General features: G+C 38.7%; 1 protein-coding gene across 1 annotated transcript; it reads right to left on the bottom strand.

The window, feature by feature from the left end:
• Nucleotides 1-702: 702 nt before the first annotated feature.
• LOC121315239 (4-galactosyl-N-acetylglucosaminide 3-alpha-L-fucosyltransferase 9-like) lies at nt 703-11,523 on the bottom strand. The gene is made up of 3 exons (XM_041249283.1): nt 11,332-11,523; nt 2,084-2,391; nt 703-1,933 (listed from the first exon to the last, which is right to left on the bottom strand). Exon 3 carries the CDS (start codon nt 1,926-1,928, stop codon nt 846-848), a length of 1,083 nt encoding a protein of 360 aa, XP_041105217.1. The 5' UTR covers nt 1,929-1,933; nt 2,084-2,391; nt 11,332-11,523; the 3' UTR covers nt 703-845.
• Nucleotides 11,524-15,266: the final 3,743 nt, after the last annotated feature.

Genomic DNA, 15,266 nt, shown 5'->3' with positions numbered 1-15,266 from the left:
TAATATATATATACTGCTGTGCAAGAGAAGACAAGCATTGAGTTGACAATAGAATGTCAGAAGGCACAGGTGTTGTTGTCCATCAAATCAACAGTACGAAGGTCACTCTTGAAATCAGGAAAGAATACCTCTGTTAAGAAAGGGGAACAAGACTAAAAGGCTAAAATATGCACAGGAACATAGACAATGGACTATGGAACAATGGTCAATGTTGATGGACGGACAACTACACCTGTGCCTTCTGCCAGTTCTGTTGTCAATTTAACGCTTGTCTTCTTTCTGTTCCTTAAGGATATTATCTTCAAGTATTGCTCATTCTTGTTAGACAGCTTTTTGAGTCTTCCAGTCCTGGGTTTGTCAATTACAGATGATGTTTCTCTGTACTTGCTGATTATGCTTTGGATACCACACCTTGAAAATCAAGTGATGCGAGCTATTTCACTCAGTGTTTTTCCTTCTTTATGCAAGTCAAGGTTGTTATAATAGTAGAAAACACTAGTGGAGGCTTTGAGTAAATTGAATGAATCAGAGTAGAAAAATGCAACATGTTTTAGACTTTTGCACAGTAGTGTGTGTGTGTGTGTGTGTGTGTGTGTGTGTGTGTGTGTGTGTGTGTGTGTGTGTGTGTGTGTGTGTGTGTGTATATATATATATATATATATATATAATATATATATATATATATATATAAAGTCTGTTTTTATGAATTAAATAAAATCTGAGTATGAGTTGTTAAAGACAGCAACAAACATACGGGAAAAATGTCACTTGCATCAAACAATCATTATATCATCAAAGCATTCATGAGTTAAATCTTTGTGAATAGGGCTCTGTAATGCATGGTTTTATTCCCAAAACCATGTTTTAAGATTAGGAAGCGACTTGTACTCCTTATGTCTTCTAATATGATCACAGGTGAGACAAGCGTGTTCCTCCCAAAACCTTGCCATCTTCACTGAAAAGTGTTTCCGCCAGCTGAAGTACTGGAGGTACATATCCTCATTTTTATCCAGGGCTATAAGGTAATCCGCCAGCTCTCTTGGTGAAAGGAAATCATCCACGTGAATAAAGGCATCACCAGGGATATAATTCTCATAGTTCTCTCTTGAGGGCCCCAGGACGATTGGTACAGACCCCGCCTGCAGAGCATTATACAGCTTCTCTGTGATGTAGTCCTTGTGGATGGAATTCTCAAAGGACAGATAAAATTTACAAGTGGACACTGTGGAAATCAAGTCATCCAAGTACTCACCAAAGGCTTTGCCATAGGTGTGGATTTCGATGTGCTTGTCCAGCTCATTGTAGTACTTCACTCTAGCATGGTCAGGGTTCCAGTTGCTCACAACCCAACAGGCCATTTTGTTTTTTATGGGTAATACAAACTCCATAGGCTCCTGGTTTCCAATCAGGGATCCATAAGGCACTTGAATATCAGCGTCCCGTCTGTAAGTTAAAGTCAGGTTGAACAGGTGCTCGAGTCCAGATGTTTGTGAAGTGTGGGTTGGCGATTCGAGGTTCATCCATACCCACTTCTGGAATGGGGGTCGAACGGTTTGTGGTACATTGGAGGTGTCTGAGGTGATGTCTCTGTGGTGGATAAGGATTGCATGAGATTTACTATATAGGCTCCTATCCACTGTTAAGAGACAACCTTGGATGTTAAATAGAGAGCTGCAGGAATTCAACTCAAAGGTCTGTCCAAAGGGCCAGAGCCAAATGAGCACAATAGTTTGATTTTCCAATGCCTCATTTTTTGATGAGAACAGTTTTTTTATCTTGAACACAGAGGTTGCTGACTCCATGGGACCGGAGATCCAGCTGTTGGATGGATTGGCATAAAGTATTATTAAAGTCACAAAGCAACCCAGGAAGATGACAGCATAGAGCACAGGACGTAAAATTCCTTTGCCGGGTGAAGATGTCATCATTTGTCCTGTAAAATAAGTTGTTTTATGAATAAAAAAATATGACATCCCCCCCCCCCCACCAAAAAACAACCTCGAGTTTACAAACAAGCAGTTAGTAAATCAATTCAAGTCAATCAAGTGCCACTAGAGGATGTTAAAAGGAATGTAATACTCACGTGAACTCCCTTGAACCTTTTTTGAATCTCGAGAGCTAATAAAGTTGTGGAGAAGTGCTGAAGAAGAAATCAATCAGGGCACGAGTTACTCTGTCAAAATAGAACTGTATGCCTCTCTTTGTGAGTGTGTGATTCAATTTACAAGTGAACCATAATAATTGGTTAAATAATGTAAGGCAGAAAAAAAAGTTCTCTGGATAGACCAAATGTTGTCCAAACTGATTAGAAGTCTGCTCAGAATGTCTTGACTTTTCACTGCTGGATCTTTTCAGACTGCTTCAAGGATGCAGACTGGAGCATGCTCCTTCCTGGATGGCAAATAAGAACAAGACAGAAGACATGAATTAGCTCTGAGAATGTGAGAGTTTGTTAAGTTATTGGCAAAGCCACAGAATCATACATCGTTAAAGGGGGTTGATGCACACATACTCCAGTTAAGAAGGGGTGGGAATATTGATTTGATTGGCATAAGCTAAATACACATATATGCTGGTTGGTCCTGATCGGTTCTTCTGCTGCTTGCTTGATGCCACTGTTTCCATGGCCAATCAGAGAAAGGTCATTAGTAATCACAACACCTGTATGCTGTAAATACTGTAAAGATCAAGAAATTAAGGAAATGTCTTGGAGAGAGATTTCTGCTGATCTGGGATTACTGTGTTGCTTGTTTACCAACAAAAAGATTCAGGAGGTATTCCCATTAAAAAAGATATGAAGTTGTATATTGGGACTTCTTGAAGTTGTGCTAATTGGTTTCTACTGGGAGCTGTCCATGGTTCTGAACCCTTGCTTTTAAACAAAGAGATGGTTCATGTGTTGATAATCAGTGAATGTGGCACACAAATAGACAGAAACACTATCCCAAAATCACATAACTAACAATATTAATGGTAGTGCACTTTTCTAAAGCTAGGGCAAAATACACAAGCCCCTAATTTTGATTAAAAAACAACACAGGTCAAACTTGCCCTGCAATGTGATTTTGATGTCATGTTTTGCTTTTTCCGCCTGCATTAGTGCTAGTGGTCTGCATAACCTTTGGGGTGTGGCTTCATTTATATGTTAGCTTTGAGTGATGACAGCTAAGAGGTGAGCAACTCCCTTAAACTAGCCAGGCAATGGGAGGTTTATTTGAAACACAGGCACAGCTGATCCTATTCATAATAACAAGTGGTGAAGGAATGAGTGAGCAAGGGAGAGAGAGGTTTTGTTCAAACAATGTTATAAATCATTAGATGTATTTAAATAAAATAATCAATAAATAACATATCTATGTAAACTGCGACGGAGAATGAGCCTTCACTCATGTTAGGGCTGCTCTTAAAAATATAGATTCAGCATTTTTTAATCATGCGTCATAAGTATTGGAAGTAATTTTTTTCAAAGTGTTTTACATTTGAATGTGCACATAATTATTAGAGGTCTTTTACAATTTGCTAACTGTATGTTTCAATCCAGATGCATAAACGTTTATCTTAAAAAATAGCCAAGTTTACACCTTGCTAAACCAATCAGATTGCAAATAGCATTGACCTTACCTGCAAGGAAACATCCTTTATGATTGAAAACAAGTGCTTTATTCAGAAAAAAAAAAAACATGATATGAGAAATCCTGGTTTCTTCTAGGATTCTGTGGCTGCACAATTGATAATGGAGACACAGGCTTGGTAACCTAGCAACCTGGTAAATGCACCATATAAGGAATCTGGTTCTCCAGCAACAAATTGCCATTAAAAAGTATTTCTATCTTAATGAAAAACACAAATTTGCATCTTGTCCTTTTAACACAAACGTGGTCTGAAAATGTTTTGAAGAGGACTACAGTAGATTTTTGCTTGATTTGGTCCTCCACATATGGCCCTTCCCCCATAGAAGATGCAGCGTTTTACAAAACTCATCACAACAGAACAAAGGTAGAACATTACAAAGAGAAAGCAGAGTTTACTCGAGTAAAAGGACAGGTTACTCAGGCAATGGAAAGCATTTCTCTTGCATAGAAAAAGAACAGGTTACTCAGATTAAGGGAAACACCATCTTTCTGTGGTTGGATCCCTGGAAAAGAAAATGTTTCCAAAGATGTACAATTCATGGCCGATTCCATAATAGTCAGACTCTGGATTGTAGAGGGCATAACACCATTTAATAGGCATTTGGTCAGGACCCCAAAATTATGCTAATCAGAATCCTGGTAGGTAGACAGTCAGGATTAAATAGATTTCACTGTGTATTTGATTACGGTCTCTTTTAAACAATTCAAACGCAATTAACGATAAAACAAATCTATATTTTGTTAACAGTTTTGTGCTGTTTACACTTGTATACCTTCTAGGACATCGTGTTTGTCATCATTGTCAGCATCACGTGAAGTCAGAGAGCTTCGTGCTGCGCTGACTGACTTAATGGGACAGGTTCCCCATGATGTCATCTGTCGCCTGTTTTGAAGCATGCCTCATCGATGCAGAGATTGCATCAATGCCAGAGGAGCCCATATTAGATGTTGAGATATTCATAGGGACCAGTTTCAAACTGTGAAAAACTGATCTCCAAAGCCGATAGGTGCTTTGATTTCCATGGGTCTTATGTACAGATCCGTGTCACTCATGTGACACACATATTACCATTATTTTATCTGTTAATTTCTGTGTATAAAGTGTGCTCCCTTGAAATACTCAAATTGGATTCTTGTTGTTAATTGTGTTTTCAAAAAATTCAAGTTGGAAATGTTGTTCCTTTAAGTTTTTTTTTCTTTTTTTTGAGTAATTTGGCTTTGTTTAAATGTGTGCATTTTTAGTTCCAACTTTTTGTGAACAATCTCAGGGGAATGTAATATCAAATTAAATGGAAAAAAGAGAGAGTATACAGTATATATCAGTGGTGTGTGACTATTAAAGATACTGAGGTCTATTCAATTGATCCTAATGGTGGCAGATCTAAATACTGCTATCCTCAACTAACCACCTATTACAAATCTGTACAAAGCAATTCTGCTCTGTTGAAAGTAACCCTGCCAAGCTTGTTTGACCACATAATAACACACAGGCACACAAGGAGGCAAGAGGGTTAGAAACCTCTTAATTCAGTATGCTTTTCTTGAAATCATGTGATACCATTCATACAAAATATCAAAATATAGCAGGTTATTTTATAGGGAGGTTCTAAAAGAATACTATGAAAATAAAAATGCATCCCTTTGCAAAAAAACATAAAAAATACCCTACAGCTGCTTGTAAAGCATACTTTTGTGTGGTTTATTCTTTACAGTTTTATTATTGTAAGGCTTGGTGTTTGGTAGCCAAATGAGATAGGCAGCACTATCGTTTGTAGTTTGTAGTTCATCACCTTCTAGAATCTTCTAGTAAAGCTGAACAATATCAAATGTCGCGCAAGGCAACGACGAGAGACACATTTAAATATACCTAAAAAAAAAAACACCTTTAAAGCAGAAACTTAAAATGTCACATGACCTCAATATGCCAATTTTAACATGTCGGGTTTATAAATAGGGTGACCAGATGTCTCAGTTAAGCCGGGACAGTTCCGGTTAAGCCAGGACAGTTCCGGTTTTCCATCAAAGGTCCCAGTGTAGTGTTATTTTCAGGTACACGGTAAATATGGTAAGCAGAAAGCAGGTAAGCGCCCATTCAAATGTGGTATGTTATGCTAGTTTCGGTCTTTTACATAATTTTAACTTGAATTGATCATATTTTCCCTTTAAGAAAATAGTATGCAAAGATGTATCATATACCATACATTGAGTCTTGTTTCATCTCTGCCTTTGCCTCCCACCTCTCTCTCGATTTCCTTGTCTCACTAAAACCTGGCTCTCTCCTGATAACACCGGAACTCCTGCTGCCCTGTCCTCTCTCTGTGACCTGTTCCATACTCCACGTCTCACTGGATGGAGAGGTGGGACTGGTCTGCTCCTCTCTCCCTTCTTACTCTTTTCTGTCCCCTCTGACCTCTCCTCACTCTCTGTTAACACCTTTTAATTTAATACGGTCCAGCTAACCTCTCCCTGTCTCCCTGGACCTCTCACTCACTTTCTTGATGAACTCGACTATCTCCTCTCCTCCCTCCCCTTTACGTAACCCCAAATGTCCTGTTAAGTGATTTCAATATCCATCTCTCCAACCCCACCCCCTCTGCTGGAATCCTTGCTCTCCTTCCCTCCTTCAATTTCGCTCTCTCCATTGCTTCCTACCCACAAAGCTGGCCTTCAACTGGACCTCACCTTCTCCAGGGCCTGCTGCCCTTCCACCCTCTCTGTCACCCCTCTGGACCTCTGATCACTATTTCATCTCTTTTTCTCTGTCTCTCCCTTCTCTCCCTACTTCACCTACCCCCACTGTTACCTTCTGCCGTAACCTCTGCTCTCTCTCCCACTCTGGCCTTGTCTTCACCACTCTCTCGCATCTCCCTCCTATCGACTCCTTCTCCCAACTCTCTGTAGACTCCGCTACCTTCACACTCTTCTCCTCCATCAACATCCTCTGTCCCCTCACCCCCTGACTAGCCCGCTCCTCCCCTCCCCAACCCTGGCTCTTCTCTGTGCTCCACTCAGTAAGAACCAAACTACGCTCTGCTGAAAAGAAATGGAAGAAAACCAAACTCTCTATTTCCTAAACTATTCTCTACCTTCTCCTCAATCCTCACCCCCCCCCCCTTACTCCTCCCTCCGCTATCTTCTCTGACTGCTGCCCCTGCTCTACTCCCCTTCATCTCCTCCCTTCTCAACATCTCTCTCCTTTCTGGCCTCTTTCTCTCTGCCTTCAAACAAGTCTCTATTAACCACCTCCTCAAAAAACCTCCACACCTCACCCTCTCTCAACAGGAGCCCCCCATGGATCAATCTTGGGTCCTCTCCTGTTCTCTCTCTACACCCGCTCCCTGGGCCCCCTTATCACATCCTATAGTTTCTCATACTTTTTCTATGCTGATGATGCTCAGATCTTCCTCTCCTTCCCCCCCTCTGATCCCACAATCCCCTCCTGTATCTCTACCTGTCTGTCTGCTATCTCCTCCTAGATGCACACGCATCACCTCAAACTCAACCTCTCTAAATTTGACCTCCTTTTCTTCCTCTACTCATCTTCCCCCTCCTCTCATCTCTCTAACTCCATTCCTCTGGAATCTACCACACTCTCTCCCTCTTCAGCCAAGAACCTCAGAGTAACCCTGGACCCTTACCTCTCCTGCATATCTCCACTCTAGCACGCACCTGCTGATTTTTCCTGAGCAACATACAATCCGACCCTTCCTCACCAACTACTCCACCCAGCTCCTCGTACTCTCCCACCTAGACTACTGCAACTCCCTCCTGGCCGGCCTCCCTGCTTCCGACACTCTGCTGCTCACCTAGTGTTCTCTCTGTCTCGCTTCTCCCACGCTACGCCACTGCTCTGCTCACTTCACTCGCTCCTGATCACTGCTCACGTCCTGTTCAAGACTCCTGTACTCTCCTAACGATGCCTTGACAAGACTGCGCCCAGCTACCTCCAGGCCCTCATCTCTCCCTACACCCCCACCCGACCTCTCTGCTCCGCTTGCACTAGAAGACTGGCTGTACCTCCGCTTCGCTCTCCTTCCTCCAGAGCCCACTCCTTCTCCACCCTCACCCCGCAGTGGTGGAACGACCTTCCTATGGATATCAGGACTGCCCAGTCCCTGACCACCTTCTGGCACCTCCTCAAGATATATCTGTTCAGACAACACCTGTAAAACTCAACTCTCGCCTTCTGGACAATATAGCACTCTGCCTTTAATACACTTTAACTTGCTCTTATCTGCTCCCTATTTTACTGTATTTAATCCTGCACTGAACCCAATCTGTATTTCACTGCACTCACATCTAACCCTGGTGTAACTATCAACACTGTTATCTGCTCTTGAACTGTCCCGATACCAAATCGCACTGTGTTTTGTATTTGCTCTCATTAGGAATGAAGTCATTGTATTTTGTATTTTGCTCTTCATTGTACTTTAATTATTTATATGTATTTTTGTTTATAACGGTAAGTCCCCCTGGTTAAGGATGTCTGCTAATAAATAAATAAATAATAATAACTATTTTCTGTATCTAGTAGTGCATCTTTACTCTTATAGGTATTACTATTCAAATTTTTTGTAATTGCTGGTATTTGAAATCATTCTCATCCATTTATCATACTTACTACATGCTCTTACTGGACCACTCATATAAGCAAATAGTTTTACTATAAGTTAACTGCTCTGTCGAATTCGCTCTTAAATGTAATTATTTACTATTCTTTATTTTGCTCATATTTGAATAGTATGTTATCGTAGCGTTCGAGCTGATGAATAAATCTACTGACATTATAAAACAAAAAGAGACAAGCTTGCGAGGTAAAATAACAATGGCGAAAAAAACGTTATTCTCCACGGCCAAATCCACAGCTTCCGCTTCCCCTTACCACATACATAACATTATTACTCCACTAGATGGCAGCATAAGGCCTCGAATAGCTAAGGTAATCATTATTCATTCAGTATAGTTTTAGATGGCTACCAAAATCTGAAACCACTTTCTGACATTATGGGTCAAGTTTTGGTACAGTACCACATTGTGACGATGTCACTTTCTAACACTACACAAACGTACGGATATTTTGCACAAAGCCACAGTCTAAATACCTTTTCATAGAAGGACCTAAATACCTTTTGACAAAATAACGTAAACAACCACTTTTAGTGTATGGCACCTGCAGTGAAATAAAATAATAATAATTTAAAAAAATTAATAAAATAAAAAAATTTTTGTTTTTTTTTTTTATATATATATATATATATATATATATATATATATATATATATATATATATATATATATATATATATATATATATATATATATAGTGGTTAAACGCAGGCGTACGTGCTTACTCCTCGGTGCGCCATGAGTTTTCATTTAGTTTGTGTTCCACATGAGTCTAAAACTGTGTATAATCCTATTATTTTGTCGTCGTTCGATTTTGGTGGGATTAGCTCAGCCAGAACAGCGAGAGACTGCAAACATCCGAATCCACCACGTTAACTACATCGACACATCAATAAATGGAACCTCACCCATTGAACAAAAAAAAATAAAATAAAATAAAAGACAAAACGTAAATGTATTTTTTAATGATTTAATGTATTATTATTATTATTATTATTATTATTATTATTATTATTATTATTATTATTATTATTATTATTATAAATATAAAAGTACGCAATATATAGGCCTATAACACAATAAAGTATTTAGTCGCAAATTATCGATCTACACCCAGGAGTGTACTGAAATTAACTAGCTGCTTTAAAAAAAAAAAGTGAGAAGGTGGCTATTTAAATAACCATTACATAGCCTATATTTAAATGGTTTAATTAGTCTGATCAGTTATTTAACGATGTGTCCCGGTTTTGAGATTTGAACATCTTGTCACTCTATTTATAAAACCTTGCAAATATGCACCCGCGTTATTTTTTTCTTCTTGTCTCTTGTTCAGACTGGAAACAGGTAAGTAACGCATGTCTGGGACTGCTGTTTATAAATAATTTTAAACTTTTTAAAATGCATACCCTACAAAGTGCTAAAATACAATTGTACTAATATAGGAATATTTTAGGAATGCTTAGAAACGACTTCATCTGCACTATGACTTCACAATGCTTGAGCAGATGCTACAGAGAGAGAGAGAGAGAGAGAGAGAGAGAGAGAGAGAGAGAGAGAGAGAGAGAGAGAGAGATTTATTATATTAATTTATTTCATTTTTTATCAGAGTACAGGATCCGCATTGTAACATTTATTTGTGTATATTTTGTAGCTACTCCATGATAATACCAAGTAGAATTCCTTTAGTGTTTATTATAATGCAATATTTCAGAGGCTTCATTATTTTAATAACAATGCCAATAGCAATGTACATTTACACGTTCATGCAATATGGGGTAAGTGTATTGCAGAAATGGTATATGCTAGATTTCACTCTAATAAGACGATGTATTCTGAGAATGGAACCTGTTATAAAGGAACACAATTTGGAAGCAGATCTACAGGTATGATTTCTTTTTGTTTTGTAGATGTTCCTTCAAAATAAATACAGTACCCCGGTTTGCATCTGGTGAGCTGTGGTGCAGTGCTCTTTATTGTGTGAGTGCAGAAGCAGTGTAGTGCATAAATAGGTTTGTAAACAGGTTTTAACAAAAAAGTCTTCTGTGGGAGTTAATGATCTTCACACATAGATAGCACAGTCAGTTCGTACGTTTGCCAGTATGTAAACGTTGCCAGTTATTATTATTATTATTATTATTATTATTATTATTATTATTATTATTACATTTCTCCATTGGCTTTGACATTGGCTTTCAATCATTATTGCAATTCTTGGACTGAGGAATACCCACTACGAACAAATGCCCCATTCAGTTCATCTCTTCTGCATACAAGTGACCACATTGCCACCTGCCAATGTAATTTTCAGGGCAGCGATGTTCTGTTATAATCCACGATTGTATTACAGGTCCTGCGGTAATATACAGTTATTCTATAACGCGTGTGCGCTTCATTTCCAGCAAGCGAAAAACGCTACCTGAGATGACCGGGGTACCGTATCACGAAGAGAAATTGTCAGCGAGAGGGAGGTAGTTTAAATTATTTCTGTGGCGCAATTGTTTCAAATACATATTTGTGCTAACGACTGAGACAACTGCACAAGAATAACAGACACATTGATTATATGGACTGTAGATTACATTTGTTTTTAATAAAACGTTTTCTCGGCCGCATTGCTAAACAGTGCATTCCAATCACAGCAGACACGGCACAATTTTAACATTTGGCAGCATTTAAATTATAATCAAATCTGGGCTTTAATAAATCAAGCACCCCGAGATTCCGTACAGTACTAGGCTTCCTGGAAACAATACCTCTATTACGAGTCTGTTATTTTGAGTAATACAATAATTCCATTAACGCATGAATCAATATATGTACAAAACAACCCTACAACAATAAAATGATATTTGTACAAACTGAAACTGATCTGCCATAATAAACTGCAAACACTGCAATAAATAAATAAATAAATCAACACCACAAAAAAAAAAAAAAAAAAAAAAAAAAAAAAACAGGTTTCCGAAATTGCTAAATTAACACGATCCAGTTAAAACACAGTGGGAGCAAGGCTGCATACGATGTGGAATGTGGTGACTGGTGACATTGAATTGTACTAGGTTCAGGCACTCACCGTCCTTGTGTAGAATTGACATCTATCGAAATAGATCCAGAGTTCGGCGCTTTTGAGAAATAATTTCAAGAAAAGGCAGAGTGGCGAGCATGCAAAACCCGTTCATGTTCTGCGGTTTGTTTTCTCTGGTTGTGATATTGTGTTGCTGCAGATATGGCTAGAGCAGAAACAGCTGGTCCCAAGCCCAAAAGCACTGCAATGTGTGTGTGTGTGTGTGTGTGTGTGTGTGTGTGTGTGTCTCGCAGGAAGTGGCGTTTTCTTGTCATTTTCACCGAGACAGCATATGAATAAATGGATGAGGGCTCGGGCAAATGCCCATTCAAGAGACCCCTTATTTTATAAGAGCGAAAACACCCTCTAACTTTACCAATTCATCTTCGTGCCGTATCCATTAAAATGGTTGTGAGGATTTTGAATGGTCTATATTTAGTTTTTGTTTGAACCTACAATGCATTTATATTGATCCGTTTTGATATGAACAAGACGAAGGCGAAGAAGAATGCATATTATTGTTAATTCAAAATACAATTATTAATTGGAATGTATATAATCAATAGGGTTCATACCATAACTCAATCATGGAACCCCAGGGGGCTATAGTATTTATCCCGTTTGGACGCCTGTATTTATTTACATTTGCTTTCACATCGATCAATGAAATGCTATACACTTATACACATTTATAGATCACAAATGTACTTGTTAAAGACGCCACATAATAACGTTAAGTCTGAAGAACACAGTTATACACACACGTATAGAGAAAAAAAAAAACAAAAAAAAAAACACATTTCAGTCCATGTACAGTTCCAGAATTAAGAGTCTAATATGGTACAAAGACAGCACGTGTTTTTATAACTATGCTGGGCAACGTATAGCTTTCATTCAGTGCATTACCGTTTCGTGTTCTTTTTGTACTATAGTCTAAGAGAGGATTTGCTGCAGCACTGTAGAAGTGGACAGCAACTTACAAGTATTTAAACTTTTATTTTTAATGCTAATCACTACATCTACTATGTAGTAGGGCTGCTATAGTAGTATTTATTTTAATGTAATTTTATCTGTTAAGCAAAGAAAATAAATTATGTTGTGATTACATGTTTGGAAATGGGCAGTCCCGATTTGTTACTTGATAATGAAGGTCAGCATTGAATACTTTTCATGCTGTCATCTTTTAATGACATCAGTGTTGAACACAGTGAGCACGTGGATGTTCCAATCATGGTACCTGTTTGACTAGAAATAAGCTTCTGGTGTGTGAAATATTTTAGAATGTATTTTTTTGTTTGTTTGTTTGTTTGTTTGTTTTTTTGTACATGCTGCAGTCTTCATCCACGGCATTTTCTTATGTACAAGAACATCACTGTCAGCACATATTGCATTTCAGGTATAGCACAACCACAAAAATGAGTGAACTAAAAAAAAAGTTTAGGTGGTCAACTGAAACTAAGTATATTTACTACAAATCCTCTACTGCACATCAGTGCTCTGAAGTATGATATTAACGCATCTAGTGTGCAATGGATTGACAGATGCCTTTTTCAGAAGACAGAACGTATACAGTGTGAAAAGGCCTAAACAGTGTAGGAAAGAGTTCTTAAGTAAATACACAGACGTCAAGACTTTTGGAAAGGCCTCTGTTTATTTACCATCACACACTTTGTTACTCCATCCTCACAATTGAGTATATATATATGCAAGAGTTCCATATCCCTGCATGTGAGATAGCAGGGAGGGGGTTAAAATCCTCCCTGCTTTAAAAGCATGTGAAAATGCACTTTTGGGTGAATGGGCTAGGGGTTTTAATTTGTTTAATTGTTTAATTGTTCATTGTTTAATTGTTTTATTGTTTAGTTATCCCCTGCACCTGGTGGTAATTGTAAATTAGAGCCAGGTGCAGGGTATTTAAGAGAGGCAGCCAGTCTGCTCAGGGCTGCTGAGTGAGGAGCCCGACTGTGTGTGTGAGCAGTCGTATTTGAGAAAGGTATTGTGTCAAACTTGTGTGTGTTGTTATTGGTGTGGTTTTTTGTAGCAGGTAAACAGCGTATCCATCCTGCGAGCTAGCTAGGATCTTGCATCAAGTGTTTAGTCAGTGCTCCGCAGGAGCTAGGTGTTTGTTTTGTTTTTGCTTATTTTTGTCATTAAAGTTGCGCATTCGCGCTATTTCTTTCAAACCTGTGTGTGGATCGTGATTTTTAGAAGGGAAAAGAACCCAAGCGGATCTGTTTGGAGTGCCGGCTGTTGCACTGCACACCTATTAACAGCCATGCTATACTCATTCAGCTCTCTTCTCCTGCAAACGCACACACACTGCATCTCCTCCGTTTTGAGGTGGAGTTTGATGTCAATCTCTCAATAGCTCCAAACCTTAGAGGGGCAGAGCTACTATTAATATATAAGGGATCATTAAATATTCCCCCTTTTTTTATAAGGGCCATCTATACTACAACCAATGGCAATATTACTGATATTATACTTAGTGTGAATGTCACAGGATTTCCTACAATGGACAGTTACAAACCTACCTACACCACAACCAAGTTTTGCTCAACTTTTCAAAACCAAATACTAGAACTGGAATTAAACTATTAACTGAAGAATTGCATCTAATGGTCCCTTTTAACCTAGATGTATGTCCTATGTGAAGTTTTACTTTTCCTATCACCTTACTAGAACCATATCATTCTATATATTTTAGGACTATACACATATGTTTTCACTTTATGATCATTGTTTTTGTTTCTCAAACTAAACTTATCAAAACACATTTGTTGTACTTTGTTCTTTCTCTTTTTACCAGTAATCAATAAAAAAACATGTCTCTGTGCTAGCATTAACTCAGAAAGCACCTTTTAGAGTTCCTGTGAAAAGAAAATAAATAAATAAACACAAATGTCACATGTTAAATCTCTTGGTATGGTATTCATGAGTCCAGTTATTATTTGCCCAGTTCTGAGTTATTATGGGATGTCTCCTTTCTCTCAAATTGTAATGTCGAGGTGATGTGGGAAAGACACAATGTTCCCCAAAGTCGAAGTCACTGTCAAGATCCTCAATCTCTGGATTGAAGTCTTCTGTTTCTGTTTGGAACACATTTTCCAGACTGTACTATAGAGGCTCCTCCTGAAGAGAGTCTGGTCTAGTACACGTTGGTGATTGTATTTCACTTTGCTCCTGGCTGGCTGACACTGGAGTATGAGAATATTTCCAGTTTGATTGATCCATAGATCAATGGAAAGGAGAATTTGCCTCAACGTGACATACCAAGTCCTGACTTGTGTTGGGATCATTCACTTCTTGTGATGCATCCATTTTGCCCTTTTCCTTTGCAGTTTCCCAGGTGTAGTAGAGCAGTAAGTTGGCTACATGCACTATACTGGCATTTCTACCTTCTGGGAGTTTGGTCAGTCTATAGTTAATGTCAGACAGTTTTTGTACTATCCTGTATGGTCCATCAAATACAGGAGCAAGTTTTGCTGTGACTCCTACTGCAGCATTAGGGTTAGGGTGAGTTTTAACATGGACCAGATCATTTACTCTGAAATTACAGTTTCGTCTCTTCTTAGTAACATAGTAACATTTCTGAGTTGTGTGACTACTGTCTTAAACCCTTCTAGCATGGTCATGTGCAGCCTGAAGAGAGGTTGCTAGTTCTTCATAGTCAGTCACAATTCCCTGTGAGTGCAATGAAGGCTGCAATACCACATCTAGTGGTGATGGCATGTCTCTACCGTAGAGAATAAAAGCTGGAATCTCTCCTGTTCTGGAGCGTGGTACTGTTCTGAGTGCAAACGCCATTGCTGATACATATAGGTACCAGTTGATATGCTGATCCCAACACATGCTCTTATTGTAGTTTTTATTGTTCTGTTGACCCATTCCCTTTGATTTGTTTGGGGGTAGTAAGCGTTGGTAATGCATTGTTTTGTACCCAA

The sequence above is a fragment of the Polyodon spathula genome, chromosome 5 (genome assembly GCF_017654505.1).
Source record: "Polyodon spathula isolate WHYD16114869_AA chromosome 5, ASM1765450v1, whole genome shotgun sequence".
Classification (NCBI taxonomy): Eukaryota; Metazoa; Chordata; class Actinopteri; order Acipenseriformes; family Polyodontidae; genus Polyodon; species Polyodon spathula.
Note: the sequence above shows the minus strand (reverse complement) of the source record. Positions and strands in the feature narration are given on the sequence as shown.

Excerpts from the sequence above, each read along its gene's own strand:
- LOC121315239 (XM_041249283.1), bottom strand. The coding sequence starts at position 1,928 with ATGATGACATCTTCACCCGGCAAAGGAATTTTACGTCCTGTGCTCTAT.